The following is a 22,930-nucleotide window of genomic DNA, read 5'->3' as shown; positions in this document are numbered from 1 at the left end:
GGAAAGGCGGTCCCTCAGGTAGGTCGGACCCTGGCCATGTAGGGCTTTAAAGGTAAGCACCAGCACCTTGAAACGAATCCGGTACGCTATGGGCAGCCAGTGCAGTGACCTAAGCACTGGCTGGATGTGCTCCCACCGTGGGGAGCCCATCACCAGCCTAGCCGCGGCGTTCTGCACTAGCTGCAGCTTCCGGATTTGAGACAAGGGCAGCCCCATGTAGAGAGCGTTGCAGTAGTCAAGTCTCGAGGTGACCGTCGCATGGATCACCGTTGCCAGGTCACGGCGGTCGAGGAAGGGCACCAACTGCCGAACCAGCCGTAGATGGTAGAAGGCCGATTTGGCAGTGGCCGCTACTTGGGCCTCCATTGTTAGGGAGGCATCCAAGAGCACCCCCAAACTCCTTACCCTCGGCGCTGGCACTAATGGTGCCCCGTCGAAGGCCGGGAGCGGGGCCCCCAACCCGGCGCCGCCACGACTCAGGCACAGGACCTCCGTCTTCGCCGGATTTAGCTTCAACCTGCTCAGCCGAAGCCAACCAGCCACAGCTTGCAAAGCCCGGTCCAGGTCTTCCGGTCTGGAGTCCGACCGGCCACCCAACATCAGATAGAGCTGGGTGTCATCAGCGTACTGATGACAACCCAGCCCAAACCTCCGAGCCACCTGGGCAAGGGGGCGCATAAAGATGTTAAATAACATAGGGGACAGTACTGCGCCCTGGGGAACGCCACACTCAAGAGGGCGCCTCCCGGACTGCTGTTCCCCCAGCACCACCCTTTGTTCCCGACCCTGGAGAAAAGAGACAAGCCACTGTAAGGCCAGTCCCTGTATTCCCACGTCGGCGAGGCGGTGGGCGAGCAGCTGGTGGTCGACCATGTCGAACGCAGCCGACAGGTCTAGCAACAGCAGCACCGCCGAACCACCCCGATCCAGGTGCCTACGGAGGTCGTCAGTAAGGGCGACCAACGCCGTCTCCGTCCCGTGACCCGGGCGGAAACCGGACTGGAAGGGATCAAGAGTAGAAGCGTCATCCAGGAAACCCTGCAGCTGTACCGCCACCGCCCTCTCAATCAATTTGCCCAAATAGGGCAAATTGGACACCGGCCGATAGCTGTCCAATTTGGCCGGGTCTAAGGTTGGTTTTTTCAAGAGAGGGCGGACCATCGCCTCCTTGAGAGCTCCTGGGAACCGTCCCTCGGTGAGGGATCTGTTGATAATCTCCCTAAGAGCTCCTAGAAACCCCTCATGGCCCGCTTTAATGAGCCAGGAAGGGCACGGATCAAGGGGGCATGTGGTTGGGCGTACAGCTATGAGTAATCTGTCAACTTCCTCAAGACTGAGCAGGTCAAAGTGATCCAAAACCGACGCCGACGTGCAAGGGGCCTCGAGTTCGCTCACTGTTAGATAATTTTTTAGCCTTTCTGATATCACTTTAGCAAATAGTTTGTAATCATTGTTCAGAAGAGAAATGGGTCTATAATTCTTAACCTCTGATAAATCTTGTCCTTCTTTTGGTATTAATGAAATGTTAGCTTCTTTCCATGAATCTGGTATCAATCCTGTCTCCCTTATTTCATTTGACAAAAGTTCAAAAATCAGAGTCAGCTCCTCTTTAAACTTTTTATAAAACTTTGTTGTAAATCCGTCTGGTCCTGGAGCTTTCCCCAATTTTGCTTCTTCTATTGCTTTATATATTTCCTCTTTCTGAATTGGATTGTTCAGCATTTGTTTTCCTTCTTCCTTGATCATTGGCAGATTCATTTTCTCCAAATACTCTTTAATTTTATTTTGATCTATCCTTTGGCTCTGAAATAATTTTGCATAGTACTTGAAAAAAGCTCTTCTTATGCCATTATTGTCAACAATTTCTTTTCCACCTTCATTTATTTTACTTATTGTTCTCCCTTCTCTTCTCTTTTTCAATTGCCGTGCCAAAAATTTCCCAGGTTTATTGGCTCCTTCAAATGATTTTTGCTATAATTTCTTTAAATTCCAATAAATTTCCTGGTTTATCATCGCATTCAGTTGTTCTTGCAGAATCTGAATTTCCTTAATTAGTTTCTTTTTACCAGGTCTTTTCTTCAGTTCTCTTTCTTTTTGCTTTATTTTTTCCGAGATGTCCTTCTGCTGTTTGTTTTTTTCTTTTTTCTCACTTACATTTAATGATATTAACAATTCCCTCATTACAGCTTTATATGTATCCCATACTGTCTGTATCTTTGTCTCTTGATTCATATTCATCTGAAAGAAAACCTCCGTCTCCTTGCGTATTATCTCTATTATTTTCTGTTTATCCAGTAGGTCTTCGTTCAATCGCCAACGAAATTGCTTTTTCTTTTCTCTTGATGTCCACAATATTGGGTTATGATCAGAATTATTTTTTGGCAAGATCTCTATTTTCTATGTTTTAAAGGCCATATCACCTGTCATCCATATCATGTCTATTCTTGAAAAAGAATTGTGTCTGCTAGAGTAAAATGTAAAGTCCTTTGTTACTGGGTTCCATTTTATCCACACATCTTCTAGTTTTTCTTGTTTCACTAACTCGAAGAAAACTTTAGGTAATTTTCCCATCTTTTCGTCCATCTTTTTTGATTTTCTGTCCAACTTATTGTCAATAGTTCCATTAAAGTCTCCAGCTAAAATAGTCTGTTCATAATTCACCTGATCCAGTTCTCTTGTCAAATCCCTAAAAAATTCTCTTTTGCCCCATTTGGCGCATATACATTTACAATTAATGTTTTTTTCTGATGCATTAATATTTCTACTCCAAAATATCTTCCTTCTTTATCTCTGAAGATTTCTTTTGGTTCCAATTCTTTTTTTGCATAAATCACAGTCCCATTATTATTCTTCATTGCCAATGAATAAAATCCTTCCCCTAATTTTTTATTCGTCAGATATTTATCATCCTGATTTCTTATTTGCGTTTCTTGCAGGGGCCTAGGTAACACTTTAAAGGGAACTGTGGAGAAATGCTGTCTCAAGATTTCAACTATTGTAACCACTGGTGTGTCCCTGGACAGAAGCCCGCCTGCAAAACTAGCAGTTAGCAGAAGGGAGAGGGGTTGGAGAAAGGATCGAATGAGCTCCCAGCAGAGGGCACTCAAGCTCTTGGTTATACTTATGGTTTACTGCTTCGCTCCCTGCTAGTAAGTCAGGCCTAGAGCCATAAAGCTAAGAAGACTCAAGTGACAGCAGGAAAAGGCTTTCTTGGGGACAGGAAGACACAGTGAAGTAATCCTGGGGGAGACATTACTTAAACTTAGGACATGAGGAAGAATGCTCTCTTCCATCTGGGGCAGTTCTGGGGGGGGGGCCACAAGCCATGATGGTCCAAGCTTTTACCTAGGGACTCCATCTTGCCCATGCAGCCAATATAATGGGAGAAGACCCACCCATGAGAAATAAGGCAATGATGAACTTCAAACTATTGCAGCTTCTAGTAAAGCAAGCTTCCTTTAGGAAGTACCTAGTGCAGGGAAAGATACTGCATGTTTTCGCCTTTTCTTTGTTCCCCAGCTCATCCCAAGAGCTTGAACAGAACATGTGCATTCCATTATTCATTTATCAAACTGCTGATCTCATCTGCTCTCAAAAGCTAAATACTGTCAGTCCTGATTAGTAGTTGGAGGAAAAAACACCAAAGAAGTCTGGGATTGCTCCACAGAGGCAAGCGATAACAAACCACCTCTGAAAGTCTCTTGCTTTGAAAACTCTCATGGGATCACCATAAATCAGCTATGACTAGAAGGCACTTTCCACCATCCACCACCATTTCCATTTTGAACTCTCTAAATGTGACCTCTGGGGGCCTCAAAGAAGTTCTCCATCCTTGGAGCACAATAGCTCTAAATTCTGAAACTGCTAGATATGACTCTGTCTGGAAGGCAGGGTTGCCAAGCTGAGCCTGGCAAAAGGCAGGACGGTTGTGGGTGGAGACATGTGGGATGGTCTAGGAATAAGAAGAAGAGGAGGAGGAGGAGGAGGAGATTGGATTTATACCCCACCCTTCACTACCCAAAGGTGTCTCAGAGTGGCTTACAAACTCTTTTCCCTTCCCCTCCCCACAGTGGAGACATGTGGGATGGTCTAGGAATCAGGAGGAGGAGGAGGAGGAGGAGGAGGAGGAGGAGGAGATTAGATTTATACCCCGCCCTTCACTACCCAAAGGTGTCTCAGAGTGGCTTACAAACTCCTCTCCCCTCCTCTCCCTACAACAGACACCCTGTGAGGTAGGTGGGGCTGAGAGAGCTCTTGACAGAAACTGCTCTTTTCCAGGGACAGCTCTTATCAGAACTATGGCTTGCCCAAGGTCATCCGGCCAGGTGCAAGTGGAGGAGTGGGGAATCAAACCCGGTTCTCCCAGATTAGAGTCCACGCACTTAACCACTACACCAAACTGGCTCTCTAGAGTTCTGAGAGTTCACTAGATTCCTAGAGTTACTGCTGTTTCTTCTGAGCTTTCTCTGGAAGTGACATCATCATACTCACAATGCTGGTGAGTTGTGTTTTGTTTTGTTTTTAATTTTCCCCCGCTGCTGCTTCTTGGAGTCCCAAGGGGAAACAGGCGATCAAGGAGGGGTTCTCCTGCCCCAACTAGGGGGTCGGCAGCCCTACTGGCAGGAGATACTCTTAGGCTGTGGTCACACACACTGAATAGTCTACTTTCAATCCGCTTTCAGTTTACTTTCCAATTGGATGTTTCTGCGTAAACTGGCAATATCTAGTTGAAAAGTGCATTGAAAGTGGATCGAAAGTGGATTATTTAGTGTGTGTGACCGCAGACTTAGAGTCATCAGTGGTGGCTAGTGGTTACCCAGATTGGGCCCTTAAAAATGGTCTCCCCAACCACCCTCCATTGTTTCCAATGTGGGCAATCTTGGTTTCTCCGGGGCAAAAGCCAATAGCAAAACACACTTCATCATACTGTGACAATCACTGATCAAACGCCTCCCGTGCAAACAGAACCAACAATCCCAATATAACCAGTGCAGAAGGAGTGAATCCCAGCAGAACCACAGGCCAATGTTGCAAGCACAACGGAAGCAATTTGAAACCAGAGAATACCAGCAGAACTTGAGCAAGGGGGGCACTTTTGCAAGCCGATCAACACCAATGGCTGTCCACAGAAACCTAGGAGAACCAGAGACAGCTAAGCATGTAAGTCACTGACACAGACACACACAAACATATATACCAACATCGGCTCCCCCTAATGTGTAATACCATTTGTCTGTGACAACTGCCTCCTCTGCCCCTCCCTCCTGTTGCCTGGGAAACCAGCAATGGGGGTAAAAACAAGCTGCCTTGGAGCTTTAAAGTCTAACTTGCTGGATCTGGGTATACCCAAATATACCCAGGTATATTTGGGATCAGATTTAGAAGAAGAATAGATTGGATGTATAACCTGCCCTTCACTCGGAGTCTCAGAGAGGCTTACAATCTCCTTCCTTTCCTCTCCCCACAACAGACACCCTGGGAGGTAGGTGGGGCTAAGAGAGCTCTGAGAGAACTGCTCTTGAGAGATCAACTCTAAGAAAACTGTGACTGGACCAAGGTCACCCAGCTGGCTGCATGTGGAGGAGCGGGGAATCACACCCGGTTCTCCAGATTAGAGAGCCAAGGGGCTCCCAGATTAGAGTCCACCACTCTTAACTACTACACCAAACTTGCTTTGGCAGAGATTCTCTGATGTGTATTTGGATCTGGATGTACCCCTCAAAAAAAAAACATGATAAAGTTTTTTGGCATATATTTTTGGATTGGATATATCTACGTGCACATCCCTTCCACATTATTCATGAGAGGAAGAGGGTAGTGATGTAGATGTTTCCATAGAGGAATTAGCTGGTGAGAGGTCAGAGGAAAGGAAGGAGAGGCCAAATAATGTAGAAGGTGACCTCTGTCATCTTAAAAGGCACAACAACAAGAAGGAGAGTGCTGGAAATGGTCAAGTTGAGCAAGAGGATGCCTATGGGCATTGGCTTCTTGGACACTTCTATCAGGAATCTGTCGACGACCAGGAGGTTGGAAGAGAAAGCCAGTCAGGAGCATGAAGAGGTAGACAACAAGGTCCATAGCCTCCAGAGTCATCATCTCAGCTTCTCTGAAGGAAGGGATTGTAAGCTATCAAAATAAATCAGGACATGTTTTCTAACTCTGAAAGAAGAACTCAGAGGGGCCGAGTAGACTTGTGAGCCTTTCTAGCATCACTTAAACCTCATCGACTGCTTCTCAGTGGGGAGGGCAGCTCAGCCCAGCAGCACAATCCTTAATGAAGAAGGTTAATGAACAATTATTATTTATTCATCATTTTTTCCTACAATGATCAAAACTGGCTTTCTAACCACCAAATGAGAAGGGAGCACTCACTGGAGAAGACCCTGATGCTGGGAAAGACTGAAGTTCAAAGAAGAAGGGGACGGCAAAGGATGATATGGTTAGACAGTGTCATAGATGCAACGAACATGAAATTAAGCAAACTCCAGAGGACAACAGAGGACAGTCGGGCCTGGTGTGATGTGGTCCATCGTGAAGAGTCAGACTCGACTGTGCGACTGAACAACAACAACAACAAAAAGCCAAATCTAAAACAATCAGAACAGGGTGGCGACTAAAACAACAACAACAACTCCAGAGGAGTCCATAATGCCTTCTGTGGAATTTAGTCAAATAATAAATTACTGTGGGCCAGGGAGGCCAAGATGGTTGAACGTCCACTACCTCAGCCAAAGGCCTGGCGGAACAGCTCCATTTTGCAGGCCCTGTGGGACTGTAATGTCCTGCAGGGCCCTGATCTGAGATGGGAGCAGGTTTCACCAAGCCGGGGCCAGGGCAGAAAAGATCCTGGCCTTGGTTGAGACTAAGCGGACATCTTTTGGGCCAGGGGCTGCCAGTAGATGTTGCTCTGCAGAGCACAAGACTCTCCGGGGCACATTTACAAGTTCCAGCTGATGTTGGTCAGCATCATCGATGTCCACTTGCTAAGTTTGGCAGATCAAACTTCTGCTGTTTTGGGCTCTGCAAACGAGGGCTGCTTGGAAAAAACTGTACCTCAAGCAAAGCCACAATCAGGAAGTGGCCCAGTGGATCTTACAGTGTGCAGAACCTGCTGACTTCTGCCTCTTCCTCCCCTCTTCTGCAGCTGCTCAAAAGTGCTGAACAAAATTCAGAAAGTCAGATTAGTGCAAAGACATATCATACACTTTATCCAGGGCACGCTCCATGCCTAGCGATCAAAGTAGTACACCCTTCATTCCTGATGAAGAGGCAATTACAGGGCTTGCTCCACTATTTAAAAAACACAACTCACTACACTTCTTATTCCATTAAAATAGAGTGCCCTGAAAAAAAATATATTTATACACCTGTTGCAACCAGGGCAAATTCTCTTAATTCCATTGACTCTGGCTTACAAAACTATGACAAGCCTAAGGAAGTCAGAGATTGCAGTTTACTGAGTGCTTGACTACTTCCCTCTTTTGGTGTAGTGGTTAAGTGCGTGGGAGAACGGGGTTTGATTCCCAACTCCTCCACTTGCAGCTGCTGAATGACCTTGGCCAAGCCATAGTTCTGTCAGAGCTGTTCTCTCAAGGACATCTTTCTCAGCTGCAGATCATCAGTGGGACCTGGCAGTAAATGTAAGGCAGTGGGGGCTATAAGTTTCCCATGATGTATAAGGTAAAGGTAAAGGTTTCCCTTGCTCAAAAGCCAGTTGAATCCAACTCTAGGGGGCGATGCTCATCTCCATTTCCAAGCTGAAGAGCCAGCGCTGTCCAAAGAAGTTTCCATGGTTATGTGGCCAGCATGACTAAACACCAAGGCCCATGGAATGCTGTTACCTTCCCACCAAAGTGGTATTTATTTATCTATTTGCAATTTCTTGCTTTTGAACAGCTAGATCGGCAGGAGCTGGGACCAGAGAAGGGAGCTCACGCCATCACGTGGCACTAGGGTCTCAAACTACCTAACTACAGACCTTCCGGTCTGCAGCTCCATGTCTTAACCTCAAAGCCACCGTGGCCCCACTCCCATGACATCTAGCTTGGTTCAAATAAGAAAGCATTTTAAAAGACAGAACTCCATTACAAATAAGGTCGACTTAAATTATAATATCTGCAAACGTGAACTCAAATGAAGGAGGAGGAGGAGATTGGATTTATACCCCGCCCTTCACTCAGAGTCTCAGAACGGCTTAACATCTCCTTCCCTTCCTCTCCCCACAACAGACATCCTGTGAGGGAGGTGGGGCTGAGAGAGCTATGAGAGAGCTGCTCTCTCTGAGAGATCTTGTAACTGACCCAAGATTGCACCAGCAGCTGTAGATGTAAACTAGAGAATCAGCTGGCATCTGCTCCTTCATCAGCATCTGTGGGATGTTTAGAGCAGGGAATCACAGCCTGCAGCTTCTGGCACACGCCGCTCCAACAATCACTCAAGATCTGTTGGATGGCCTTAATATAATACTTTCCATTTATTAATCGCTTTCCCCAGTGGGCTCAAAGCGATGTACAGTTACTCAATATAGACAAGGGACTAACAATATTTGTAGGGGATAGGGAAGACAACATATATTCATTTTAATTGCACGCGCCGTCACTGCCCGGTGTAGACGTCTTCTGGCTGGCTCCGTCATTTTCCCACACGGCTGCTTGCTGGCCAGGCTTCAGGACCCGTATGTCCATCGCCACACTGCCACCGTCTGGCCGGAACATCCATTGCAGGAGTTCTTTTCGTAGCCAAGAAGCTGTTTCGCCTTACAAGCCTTGACCAGGACATCCGACCATCAGCTAATGCCCTCCCACAAGGGAGATTGGTGTGCCCACCCTCTCTAAGGAGTGGTTCCCATTTTATCTACTCGCTGAAGCTTTCGAATCGCTGGGTGGATGATGAGCTGGGGACAACAGGCTGGCTGCTCACACCAGCGCGGGGCTTGAAGTAACACAGTTCAGATGTTAAGACAGTGGGATATACCCACTGTGCCACCTTGGAAGAGAAGAAGATGAAAGGATCCACAGAATTACTGAGGGTCTCGAGGAGGGAAACTTCCACTGTCCAAGGAAGGTCTTCTTTTTGAATAAACCTCACAATGTGCAAAGAACATGCAGTTCGTTATGAACTTATTTTAACCATTTTGATTGAAAATTGTCCAACAAGAGCAAATGAATTAGCCCCATTGGCTGGAAATTTATTTTAAGCCAATACTGAAGCAAGCTCAGAGTAATTTTAGCTTCCATTTTCAGAGTGCCCGTTTCTAATCATAGTAATGCATTCGGCACGCATCTCAGGACCTGTAGAACTGCTCTGAGAAATTTAGTCTGGACCCTCTCAAGGGAAGTGAAACTAGATGCTGAAGGACCAATGAAGGTGCCATAAAGCATTTGTGGTTTTGGGCTGCTGGAACATAATGTGCCCCCTTTGTATGATAAAATTTAAGAGTGGCATTCGCAGTTCTTTCACCTTGGGTTGCTACATGTTATAAATGGGCTTTTTTGGCCCCTGACATTGGAGGACCATACCTAAATACTTAAAGCAGGAAACCTGCTCAAGGGAATGTCCATTGATGGTCCAAATCGTTTTCTTTTGTCTTGGTCCAAAGGCCATGACTTTGGTCTTTTGGTAATTTATTTCCGGTTTCTTCTTTATGCAGAAATCTGAAAATCTCTTAAGAGCTCTTCTAAGGCCAACAGGTGTTCTAGCTAAAAGGATGGTGTCATCAGCATATAGCAGGAGAGAAACGTGGTGTTGATGTAATTTTGGGGGGTGTAAGCTAGGTGAATCCAATCAGGAAGGTAAAGAGGAAGATGCAAGAACGGCGGTCTCCAAGGCTGTCCTCTCAGCTTCTGCAAAGGAAAGAAGGGATCATTAGCTATCTGAACCAAGTCAGGCAATTTCTTTCCTACATCTTACAGGGAAATCTGAGGTGAAGACTTCACTTGTGGTCTTCTCCTGCATTGTTCAGCAAAGGTTGTTCTCTCTCCCATAGGACTTCGATTCTGCTCTATTGTCATAGCAAAAAAAAAAAAATAGTTAACCCAATCATTAGACATGACATACTTTAGTGGTTTTTACACCTTCCTATCTTTGTCGAACAGTTTCCAATAGCTTATCAGCCACAGAACCCACGGGTGTTGCACAGGAAACTGGTTAATGTTCTCGGGCATCTGTTTCATGAAGAATACTGGTGAGGCTTGGCTAACAGCCAGTTGTCCCCAAATGAAGGTAATCTAGAATACGCTCCATGGATTCCTGCAGCTGTGCATCACAAGGGAACTTGTGTCGTATAATCAAGCTGTCCTTCAGGATCTTCTCATTCAAAATCTGCTGACTTAGCAGTCACTGGAACAGCAGGTCTCCAAAAAGAGGGCATACACTGGGGAAAAACCCAGAGTATTAATATGGGCACATAAGCTATCGGTGAAACCAAAGCTAGCATCAGTGAATGAATCACACAAACCACATCAGTTCTCCCCAGTTTAACGCTCATGAGGACCACTGTGGATTACTTTTTTTTTTGCTCTGATCTACTTTCAGTTTTAAGAATCGCACTGTGTCACTTCCCTCTCTTCTAAGTGCAACCTTTCCTCACACGCACACATATACACCCATGCAGTAGAGCTGCAATGAATTGAGGTGGGTGGGAATTGTCCAGCATTTGTTTTCTTATTCTAATTTGCTTGTGCAAGCCCACTCTCACCAGATCTCAGAAGCTAAGCAGGGTCATCCCTGGTTAGTATTTGTATGGGAGACCACCAAGGAAGTCCAGGCTTGCTACACATAGGCAGTCAATGGCAAACCACTCCTGAACGCCTCTTACCTTGAAAACCCTTTGGGGTCACCAATGTTCCCTCTAAGCTGTGGAGTCTTGTGAGCAAAAATTCTACTTTGTGAGCTACTGGCATTAAAGTTGTGAGCGAGTAATTTGGCTGCTGCATAAATTAGTTTACTCTGGAGCCATCCTTCCTGAATTAAGACAAAAAATGTGTGAGTCAGAGGCTAAAAAACTATGAGCTGGCTCACACTAACTCAGCTTAGAGGGAACACTGGTCACCATAAATCAGCTGTTGCTTGACGGTGCTTTCCACTACCAAGGACTGAGGACAGTTCTTTTTTGTAATTTCATCTAGGAGGGTTGATATTTAGCGGATTTTAATTTATCTGGCCCAGCAGCGTGAGCTGTTCAAAGCCATTGGGCTCTAAGAACGGGTTCATTAAAGTGATAAAGGAACTGCATCAGCCCCAAGTAGGGTTACCAACCTCCAGGTAATGGCCGGAGATCTCACACTGAATGAATGAATTTATTATTACAGCGCATAGCCAGCAATATAAAACCATACCTGTAAATATTTATCATATAAATAGATTACAGTGTCAAAAGTATCCAGATGGTGAATCCATTAATATAAAACAAGGTTAAATAGAAATAAAATTGTACAAGCATTTTAAACTCTAAAACCAAAAATCCGGCGCAATAATGGACAGAATTTAGTCTTTAAAAGATAAAATAACAAGAAAAAAAGATCGATTAGATTAAAAACAAACAATCCTAACCCAAGTGGCTGCCTGGATGCTGATGAGCTTTTACAACCAAAAAACAAAATTTCGCTATCTGATGTAGCGCTATATGGTCAGAATTTGAAAGCAATTTCTCTATCTTATCCTGATCTGAGGAGCCAACCAAGAGAGGGCCAATAAGTTTTGTGCGAGCTTCGTTATATAATGGGCATCTCAGGAACACATGTTCCTGGGATTTAGAGATCTCACACTCTTACAACGGATCTCCAGGTGACAGAGAAAACGGCTGCTTTTGGAAGATGGACTCTGTGGCATTGTACCCCATTAAAGTCCCTCCCCTCCCCAAACCACACCTTCCTCGGGGCCCAACCCCAAAATCTCCAGGTACTTCCCAACTCGGAGCTGACAACCCTAGCCTCGAGCCTCTGTACCAAACCAAAGCTCCTGACTCTGAATCCGCAGCACAAAACAAAACTGTTGAATATTGGATACTGGACACAATCCAGAAAATTCAAAACACTTTGAGATGGCCTCAAGTATGAGCAACATATGCCAATGCCTATCTCTCTTTTTAGGATCAACAAAGGAGGTTAAACATGTTGAGAACTGACTGGACCTTGCTCCAAACAAGTAATTTAGCGGGGTATACCTAGGGCACCCCTATTTACGTCCATTTAATCCTTTATCAGTTTCTTTTCTTTTATACCCTGCCTTTCTCCTCAAAGAAGGTCCAAAGTGGCTTAACATCCTTCGCCTCTCCTCCATTTTATCCTCACAACAACACCCTTGTGAGGTAGGTTAGGCTGAGTGTGTGTGACTGTCCCAGGTTCACCATGGCAGAGTGGGGATTCCAATGTGGTTCTCCCGGTTCATAGGCTGACACTTTGACCCCTATACCACGGTGGCTCTGTTGGTGGAAGTGAGGCAGATAGCAAAGCCAGAGTCACCCATTGAGCTTCATGTCTGAACAAACATTTGAACTCAGGATGTTCTGGTGATCCCTGGTCTCATCCAGGGGTCATTTCCTGCAGGGGTGCACAGGAGCGGAGCTCCGGCAGTAAAGAGCCCAGGGGGCGGGCACATGCAACAAGCCCCACCCCCTGCTCCCGGCAGCCCTCAGTCAGAGCAAAAAGCAGCCAGGTAAGTTGCAGAGCTCCCCCTGGGCCCCCGGTCCAAAACAGTCCAGTGGCACCTTTAAGACCAAGTTTTATTCAGGTACAAGCTCTCCCTCCTCTGTGAGGGCAGATCTGCACGTTCCCCCCCCCCCCAATAGCTAGCAATCCAAAACAGTCCAGTGGAGCCTGAGCGGTGGGTGTTGCCTTCTGACACACTTCCGGTGATGTCAGGAGGTGTGGCATATGCAAATGAATTGTGCTAATGTTATGCTAATGAGCTCCTGCACCTCTTTTTATACGAAGTGACCCCCGGTCTCATCATAAACATTCTGCAGCCCTTCAGAAATGATGGCAACTCACAATAATTCAGTTTCAGTTACCAGCCATTTTGGCTTTTGTAGGCCATTGAGCTGGATATTTGGGGGACGGATTCATACCTTGCTTCAGCAGATACAAAAGAAGTCACCGCCCTTGCGACTTAGGTCCAAATTCAAATGCTCATCCTTGTAATTCAGTTCCCCACCACCACCACCACCACCACCATCATTTCCAGTTCCCAACATCACAGGATTATAGAGGTAGCTACAAGATTGCCTTGAAATTCATCAAGAAGAGTTAAAACTGAAGTTGTTTGAAAAGATCCTCCCATAGAGTCAGATTTGAAAAGTGAAAGCTCAAAAAGCTCTGAAACTCTCCCTTTCAGTGGTGCAATGTTGCCCAATTTCAAATGTGAGCCAAGTTTCATTGGAACTTAACCATGCATGATGATGCAAAAGTGGAAGACTGTTCCTAAGAACATCAGTTTAAACATTTTGGAAGCTCTTCGCCTTCCTCTTTGTTGGAGAATGGTGGACCTGACGTGGACACATGCTGAAATACATACTACAAAGGCATTCTCCTTCTGAAAGCAATTTCCAATCTTACCTGTATTCTAAATAGTTCACTTTCCACTTGGTCTCCAAGAAAGGGAAGAACCACAGCCTTCTACAGGTGATTCAACAGGTAAACCACACAGGGCCAGATTAAGACATGCTGAGGAATTAGGCTACATTGTGCGCCTCCAGCCACATGACCACGAGAACATCTTCAGACAGCATTTGACTGGCTTTCGAGCAAGGGAAACATTTACTTTTTACCTTTATGCTTACGAGACCCACAATATTTACCGCCAAAATGTGTTTTTTTAAAAATTATTTTTAAAATTATTTTTGCAGTTAAAAAAATAAAGTCCTCCCCCCTTAATCTGAAGCCTTAAACCGTTGCTTCCTTAGTAGTAAGTAACTTTTCCCCCCACCATAGAGAACAATGGAGGGGATAGGGGCAACTTGTTTGAAGGCACGTAGAATTGGACCCCCGATCCAATGCTGTTGAAACTTGGTTGGTATCTTGGAGAGAGACTCCAGCAGCTACCCTGCGAGTTTGGAGCTTCTCCCTCAATCCCCCTCCCCTCCATCCCCCAGAATATACCCTATGTTTTTGCCATTGACTTCAATGGCCCATAGGAAGCTGAAATTGACAGTCGTCTGTCCAAGACTCCCCAATTGGCTGGGGCTCTACTGGTAGCAGGAGCTCCTTTGCATATTAGGCCACTCACCCCTAGTGTAGCTAATCCTCCAAGAGCTTATAGAGCTCTTCTTACTGGGGCTACTGTAAGCTCTTGGAGGATTGGCTACACTAGGGGTGTGTGGCCTAATATGCAAAGGAGCTCCTGCTACCAGTAGAGCCCGAATCTTACTGCCAGCCGAAATTGATTCTGCCCGATTCGACTGAATCTGAATGGGCTGGTTATTTTATTTTTTTTGCACACCCCTATTCCTTAGCATGTGCATAAATCCATCTATGAGTCTATGTTGTTTCTTCCAAATACCTGTGGATAGACATATTCGAACACATACCGCAAAAACCCTGAAGGCTCTGTTCAGTACAGGAAGGATAGTAGGTTTATGCGATGTTTTAGAGGATGCAGGAAGCCAGTGTTCCACTCAGAACAATAAAAGGAACACATTAAAAAAAAAACATAATTCAGGGAACCCCCTATGGTTCCATTTTCCAGAAACTGACAGGAGTGACATTAGGCAATCCACCTGTTACCTTAACTTCATGTTCTCCAACATGTCCATAGTTCAGGAGTTGAAGATCTAATGTATCTGAAGGACACAGGCCATGGTTTGGTTTGGGTTTTTGTTTTGTTTTTTAAGAAATTGATTTTTCTTACATGCCCAGGAAAATGCTGATTGCCACTTTGAGTTCAGGAAGCAATTGTTCTCCAGGCCAGTGTGGCCAGGGATCTTGGAAGGTGTGTGGGGGGGTTGCCCTCTTCTGGGCATAGAGCAGGGGTCACTGGGGTGTGTAGGGGGGAGGTATTTTTGAATTCCCTGCATCATGCAGGGAGTTGGACTAGATGACCCTGGAGATCCCTTCCAGCTCTATGATTCTATGAAATTGATATATTTTTTTAGGAAATCCTTCCTTCAACCATTCTAATAAGTTACGCATCACAAGTGTCAGCTCGCAATGCTTCCCCGGTTCCTTTTTCAGTTCTAAGTAACAGGTTGACTTCCTGATTCCTCCTCCAAAATGCTACATAAGTAGGTAGCCTTTCCTAAACTAAACAGATGCTCCAGGACCATCTCAGTGCATATGAACATGTCTATCCAATGGCTTTTGGAAGACACAAAGTAGACTTGCTATCCACAGGATCATCTGTAGAAGACGGTGACTCCTCACATCCTTGGAGACAGAGTAGATGCCTGCAAGCCTAGGATACAAGTAAGATTAGAAATTGCTTCTGGGTTTAATTAATTCATTAATTCATTTTAGGAAGTCTAATTATCCCATAGGTTTTTAGACAAAATAATGTAACTCTGGAATCAATTAATAAGTCACGTCATTTGAAAAAATGTCTTGATATGTATTAAAATAGGATCCTTAGAGGAATCTAATAGGGAATGAAAATCTGCCATATGGTTGCACTGAGGTTCTTGGGGAAACTGTCTTCCTTCTATCTTGTATCATACAGAGTTGAGCTCAAATGAAATTCTGCACACATTTGAAATTAGGTAACATTTCACAATTCAATGGGGAAATTTCAGAACTCTTTGAGGTTTTGCTTTTTAAATTTGACTGTACAGAGAGGTCCTTTAAAACAGTTTCACTCTTCACTCTTCTTGATGAGCTTCAAGGTTTGTTGCGAATTGAGTCCCTATATCGTACATGTGTATCATTAGAAGATACGCATTCAAATTTGAACCTAAAATAATCAAGGCAGTGACTTCCTTTGCATCTGCTATAGCAAGGTATGGAACTATCAAAAGAATATAGAGATAATGTGTCAGAAACAGCCAAAACAACTATGGCAACTGTATTGTCACTGGTTGCCATAATTTCTGAGAGCCACAGGATGTTAGACTGATGCCAGAGGGAACCAAGAAGTCCTGAGTTCAAATTTTTGTTCATATATGAAGCTCAGTGAGAGATATTTAGGGTTGCCAGGTCCTTACCATCTGCCAGTGGGGGGCTCCAGGCTGCTTTCTGGGGTCTTTTGGTGTGCACGCTAAGTGTGCGCACCATAGTGACATCACCTCCTGTGAACATACAGACGAACATGAAGGAGCCGGAGCTGACCAACTCTGTAGTCCACATCTTCAGAGGGGACACAAAGGAGCTGGTGCCCAGACAGAAACCTTCTTCGACCAGACTTCAAATACTTGTGCAGCCAGAGCTCTGACCATTCCACAGCAAGTGTGATGCACAGAGCTCCAAAACAGTTCTGGACTCTGGTTCTAAGGCAGACTTGAAGCAAACATTCACAATGATTCAAAAGCTGGCATATTATCTTATTTTCCCCCATGCAAATCTGGAACTTTGATTCCTTGGCTCCTAAATTCATCTTCACACAATGAATGCGAAACCTTAACCTCTGAATTGTAAATCTACTTGTTTGTCCATGTTGACATGGGCTGAGATTACTTCCTGTGACTCACCGATCCTTTTCAATTGGACCACCAGACACTGCTCTGATGTGTTCAGGAGCTACTTCAGCTACAGACATGAAGATGTGACAGGGCAAATTCCATCATTGTGAAAAAAAGGGTTTTGCCAGATCTACCAGGTGCTAAAAGGCACAAGGAGTGGCCAGAACTCTTAGTTCCTGGAACTACAAAAATAGGGAAGTGGCCAAGCACCTAGCAAGCTGCAACCTCTGGCTGCCAGGGGCTTGTCATGTCACCGTTTTGTAATCCAGAGTCTATGGATTGCAGACAATTGGCCCTGATTGCCACAGGTGTGCAAATATTTTTACAGAGCAATCCTTTTTAATAGAAGCATAGTGTTTTGTTTAGCAGTGGGACAGGTCCCATAATAGATGATAGTGGCTCTGGTCAAGGTGTGGTTTTGGGTTTTGTTTTTTCCAAGCAGTCCTCGCGTGCCGAGCCAGTAACAGCAGCTCAGTCTGCCAAAATTAGCAAGTGGTCGTCGGTGATGCTGACCAGCATCAGCTGGGACTTGTAAATGCAAAGATCTAAAACATTTTTTGAAGTTCTGAAGAAAAAACAATTGCTGGTAAGAATGTCATTCAACGTGAGTTCCTCTTGACTGTTCCAGCAGTTTCTAGGTAAAGCAGTAATCGCTGATCATTTCTTCCCAAGTTCCTTTGCCCCTGAGTGGCTGGCTTCCTCCTAATATGACAGAGCAGCCTGCTGTGTTCCCTGCAGTGCACTGGATTTTTACAGTGCATTTGACCAGATTCAACTGACTGCTTTCGGAAGGCAGAAAGTAGACCTTCGACTGGGACATCCTTGGAAGGCTGCAATTGCTCTTTTCCTGGGAGACTGAATGGAGCAGCTGTCAATCTAGAACACACGTAAGATGGGGGAATCTTCTGGAATTAATATTTAGAAAGACAGACAGATAGATCTGGGATGCACGTGGTATTTTTGCACTCTAGTAATCGTTTGCAGCTCAATTGACATGTCCACATTGGAAAATTCAGTTGCAAACAATATCCAACCATGAGTGGGTGTAGCTATAGACAGGTTGATTTGCTAAATCTGTTGGTATGTAATATGTAGACTCGCTGTTAGGTTTCACTGATGGGATCGTGTAGGAATGAGTTAACATTCTCGACGCGAAGTCACACACTCTAATGAAATAAGTTAACATTCTCAACGCGAGGTCACAGTTTGATGAAATTTTGCACACGTTTGACATTTGGCAAAAAAATAAATCACAATTCAAAGATTGAATGTTAGGTGTTGTTATTTTTTTCCAGATTTCAGTTTTAAAATTTAAGTGCATGGAGAGATCCACACCATAGTAACATCAAGGCTAGACTACTGTAATGCACTCTGCATTCATCTCCCCTCCAAGTCAACTTGGAGACTGCAGTTGGTGCAGAATGCCAGAGCCCCATTATTATCAGGAGCTAGGAGGATCTTGCATATTACGTATTTATTTATTTATTTATTTATTTATACATACATACATACATACTTTAAATTTGTGAATCACCCAATCCCTGTATGCACAGGGCTCTGGGCGATGTACAACAAAAGTTAGAAACAACAGAGAGAAGACAAAATTAAAGTTAATAAATAACATTCCTTACATCTTTAAACTAATCTCAAAATGGTGTTACTAATCTGTTCTCAAACCCATACTGGATTGTGTTGCGGCCTCGTAGGTGGGGTAAAAAGGAGGCAGAAATGGAAGAATATGCAGGGCTCTTTTTGTAGAAAAAGCCCAGCAGGAACTCATTAGCATAATAGGCCACACCCAGCAGCAGAAATTCCTTAGCTTATTAGGCCACACCCCTGAAAGCACAGCTCATTAGCATATTAGGCCACACACCCCATGTTTGCAGAAGTGTGGTCATCCAGACACACCCACCTTTTGCTTCTTATTCTGTTTACCTTGTTTGTTGTCAAAACCCAGGGCTTTTTTGTAGCAGGAACTCCTTTGCATGTTAGGCCACACGCCCCTAATGTAGCCACTCCTAATGAGTTTCTGCTTTTGGGCATGGCCTATTATGCTAATGAGTTCCTGCTGGGCGTGGCCAACTCGGGAGCCAGCCGGAACTCCGTTCCTGTGCGTTCCTGTGCGTTCCTGCCCAAAAATAGCCCTGAGAATATGGAAGAAAAAGGGGAGAGTGCCAGCCATGATGGAAAACCACTGCTGTCCTCAACCAAAAGCCTGGTGGGACATCTCTGCCTTATAGACCCTGTGGAATTGCAGTGTTCTGCAGAGAGTTCCACCAGGTTGGAGCCAGGGTCAAGAAAGCCCTGGCTATGGTCGAGGACAGCCAGCTATCTTTGGGGCCAGGGATCACCAGTAAGTTGTTCTCAGCAGAGTGCTATGCTCTCCTGGGGACATACCAGAGGAGGCAGTCCCGAAGATGCGTGGCTCCCAGACTGCTCACGGCCTTAAAGGTCAATACCAAAACTCTGAAACTGACTCAGTACTCCACCGGAAGCCATTGTAGCTGCTGCAGCACAGGTTGTATATGTGCCATCCATGGCCCCATCAGGACTCGCTCCACCACATTCTGGATCAGTTGGAGTTTCTGGGCCAGTCTCAAGGGCAGGCCAGCATAGAGTGAGTCACAGTAGTCTAGCCTGGAAGTGACCATTGCATGGATTACTGTGGCTAGGTCAGGGTGCAACAGGAAAGGGGCTAGTTGCAGGTGGAGAAATGCCAGCCTGGCAATATTTGTGACCTGGGCCTCCATAGTGAAGGAGGCCTCCAGGACCATGCCCAAACTCTTGACAGATTGTGCCAGTGTTAATGGCACCCCGTCAAGAGCGGGAAGTCTATGCCCCAAGCCTAAGGGGGGCCCCAGCCATAGAACCTCTGCCTTTGTTGGATTCAGACTCAGCCTACTCTTTTTGAACCATCCCACCATAGGGTCCAAACCCACGGTCAAATTTTGTGGGGCGGTATCTGGGCGGCCATCCAATAACAGGTATAGCTGGGTGTTGCCAGCATACTGATGAGACCCCAGCCCAAAACTCCACACCAGCTGGGCAAGGGGACATATATAGGTGATAAATAACATTGAAGAGAGGATTGCCCCCTGAGGCACCCCACATGTTAAGGGGTACCTAGTCGACACCCTCTCTCCCTGTGCCACCCTCTGTCCCCGATCAAGGAGAAAAGAGAAGAACCATTTCAGGGCTACCCCACAGACTCCCACGTTGGCAAGGCAGTGGGTCAAAAGATTGCGATCGACTGTGTTGAATGCTGCTGTGAGATCATGCAACAGCAGCAGTGCTGAGCTGCCTCAGTCCAGCTGTCTGTAGAGATCATCTGTCAGGGCGACCAGCACTGTCTCCATCCTGTGGCTGGGGCAAAAGCCGGACTGGAATGGATCCAGTGCTGATGTGTCATCTATGAAGCTCTGGAGCTGCTCAGCTACTGCTCTCTCAATTACCTTACCCAGAAACGATAAGTTCGAAACCAGGCAGTAATTGGCAGGATCAGAAGGATCAGAAGGATCCAGAGATGGCTTTTTCAAGAGTGGTACCACCACAGCCTCTTTCAGACCATCTAGATTGACCCCTGTCTCCAGGGACAGATTGGTAATGTCTATCAGTGGGCCCCGTATCCTCTCATCGCCGGCTTTCACCAGCCATGAGGGACACAGATCCAAAAGGCATGCGGTTGGCCTAACAGCACCCAGGATCCTGTCAACATCAGCAGAAGAAAGCAGGCTGAAGTTGTCAAAAACTGAATCCAAAGGCAGCCAAATTGGTGTAGTGGTTAAGTGCGCGGACTCTAATCTGAGAGAACTGGGTTTGATTCCCCACTCCTCCACTTGCACCTGCTGGATGACCTTGGGTAAGCCATAGTTCTGTCAGAGCTGTTCTTGAAAAAGAGCAGTTTCTGTCAGAGCTCTCTCAGCCCCACCTACCTCACAGGGTGTCTGTTGTGGGGAGGGGAAGGGAAAGAAGGTTGTTAGCCGCTCTGAGACTCCGAGCGAAGGGCGGGGTATAAACCCAATCTCTTCTCTTCTTCTTCTGTATCAACATTGGCGGGTAGGTCACGAGACAGCAACAAAACTTTGTCCACAAAAAAGCTTGGAATTGCCTCACAGCTAATGGCCAAAGTACTAACTTTTTTATTTCTTTCCATGAGGGATGTCAAAGATCTAATTACCCTAAATAATTGTGCTGGGCATGAGCTAGTGGACATGATGGAGGCTGAGTGGAATCCCCTCAGCCTGAGACTCTGGAGAGCCACGGCCAGTATGAGCAGACAATAATGACTTGGATGGACCAAGAGTATTTCAATATAAGGCAGCTTCATACGTCCGTAGCTCCTTACAGAGTTCGGGAGCATCTCTTCTCTGGATATATTTTGATATCTTATAATCCCTTCCTTCCCTTAGAGAAGCTAAGATGATGGTCCTGGAGGCTGTGGACCTTGTTGCCTGCCTCTTCATCCTCCTGACTGGCCTCCCTTCCAACCTCCTGGCCTTCTACACATTACTGCTGAACATGTCCAAGATAATGAAAGTCCGCAAGAAGCCAGCCCCCATAGACATCCTCTTGTTCAACCTTACTGTTTCTGACATTCTCCTTCTCCTTTTTCTCCCCTTCAAAATGATCGAGGTCACCTCCTACATGATTTGGCCTCTCTCTCCTCTGCTCTGCCCGCTCACCAGCTACTTCCTCTATGGCAGCGTCTACACCAGTATCCTTTTCCTCACAGCAGTTGGCGTGGATCGCTACCTGGCTGTTGGACATCCTATCAGGTATAAATTGAACCGCAGGCCAGCCTATGCAATCATGGCCAGCATCTTCATCTGGTTGCTGGTCATCTCCCATTACGGCATTATCTACGTTGCCAAACACCAAGATCCAAAGGGGAGCCATCCAAACTCCTCTAATGCCTCCCATTGCTATGAGAATTTCTCCCCTGACGTCATCCTCCCTGTCCGCCTGGAAATCTGCCTCGTCTTCTTCTGCCTCCCTTTCATCATCACTCTTTTCTGCTATGTGAAAGTTATCCAGATCCTGAACTCCCTGCCCAACTTCCCAGCCTGCAAGAAGCAACGAGCCGTGGGCCTGGCCGTGGCCACTTTGGTCAGTTTTGTCATCTGCTTTGGCCCCTTCAACGTTTCCCACATCGTGGGCTTCATACAGAACAAGGGACCTCCCTGGAGAATGGAAGGTTTCCTCTTCAGTGCCTTCAATGCCTCCATAGATCCTGTCATCTTCTACTTCTCCTCCAAGGCCATCCGTCAAACTTTTACTGACTGTTGGAACCGTATGCGCCTCAGACTACAGACTTTAGTACCCTGGTGCCGCTGGACCTGCTGCCAAAGTCCAACCAACAATGATGAAGGAGAAGGAGCTGGAGAGTACTCGAGTTCATATCTTCAAGGTAAATACCAAGTTAATGTTGCTCAGACAGAATGCCAAAAAACAAGGACCGCTGCACCAAGGAACATAAAGACTCTGCAAGATGACTCCCAGAAAGAAGTGGAATGAATCTGCACAGATATTTGGAATCCGGTGGATTTCCTTATTTCTCAGTGCAAGTTTTGGATTTGGAAGATGCAATGCACGATTATGGATTCACATTTTGGTTGGGAAATCTTTAGCTCAAGATCCAAAATGGGAATGCTTCAAATGTATAGGGCTGCCAACCTCCAGGTGGAACCTGGTGTTCTCCTGGAATTACAGCTGAGCTCCAAACTGGAGCGATCAGGTCCCCTGGAGAAAATGGCTGCTTTGGAGGGCGGGCTCTACACCATTATATCTCACTGAGGTTCCTCCTCTACAAACCCTCAGATCTCCAGGAATTTCTCAAACCAGAGTTGGGGTTGCCAAAAAAATGTCCATTCCACTACACACACACACCTTTAAAGAGGAGGAGCATGCAAGGAGGAAGGATAGGAACTCATCACACTGTCCTGGAAGAACAACAAAAAAGGAAACCACAAGCACTGTTCACACCAGAAGTGACATCATGAGGCTGGGATTGTGGGAAGAGGAAGGTCCCTGCACACACACACACACCCAAATTCCCCACTAGTTGCCCTCCTCGGGATGGCAATTCAAGCAGGAGGTGGTGCCGTATCTCTGATGAAGGGTAAAGCTAGATCTGAGGCCATGCATTTAATCACATGGGGGTTTGCAAAGAGCTTTAAAAAACTATAGAAAAGGGTTGTCCTGCCAAAACCAACAGAATAAAGCTTTTTATAGCACAGAAATGTGCATGAACCTTTGTTAATGTCTGTAGATCAAGTGGCATTGAGTTTTAATTCCCTGCTAATTCTCCATCTCTCCTGGTCACAATCC

General features: G+C 45.8%; 1 protein-coding gene across 1 annotated transcript; it reads left to right on the top strand.

Moving 5' to 3' along the window:
* Positions 1-21,022: 21,022 nt before the first annotated feature.
* Positions 21,023-22,117, top strand: LOC107107381 (free fatty acid receptor 2-like). The gene has a single exon (XM_015407680.1). The coding sequence runs from the start codon at positions 21,023-21,025 to the stop codon at positions 22,115-22,117; it is 1,095 nt and encodes a 364-aa protein (XP_015263166.1).
* Positions 22,118-22,930: the final 813 nt, after the last annotated feature.

Source organism: Gekko japonicus, unplaced genomic scaffold (assembly GCF_001447785.1).
Source record: "Gekko japonicus isolate JY-2015 unplaced genomic scaffold, Gekko_japonicus_V1.1 scaffold3460, whole genome shotgun sequence".
Lineage (NCBI taxonomy): Eukaryota > Metazoa > Chordata > Lepidosauria > Squamata > Gekkonidae > Gekko > Gekko japonicus.
Note: the sequence above shows the minus strand (reverse complement) of the source record. Positions and strands in the feature narration are given on the sequence as shown.

Excerpts from the sequence above, each read along its gene's own strand:
- LOC107107381 (XM_015407680.1), top strand. The coding sequence starts at position 21,023 with ATGATGGTCCTGGAGGCTGTGGACCTTGTTGCCTGCCTCTTCATCCTC.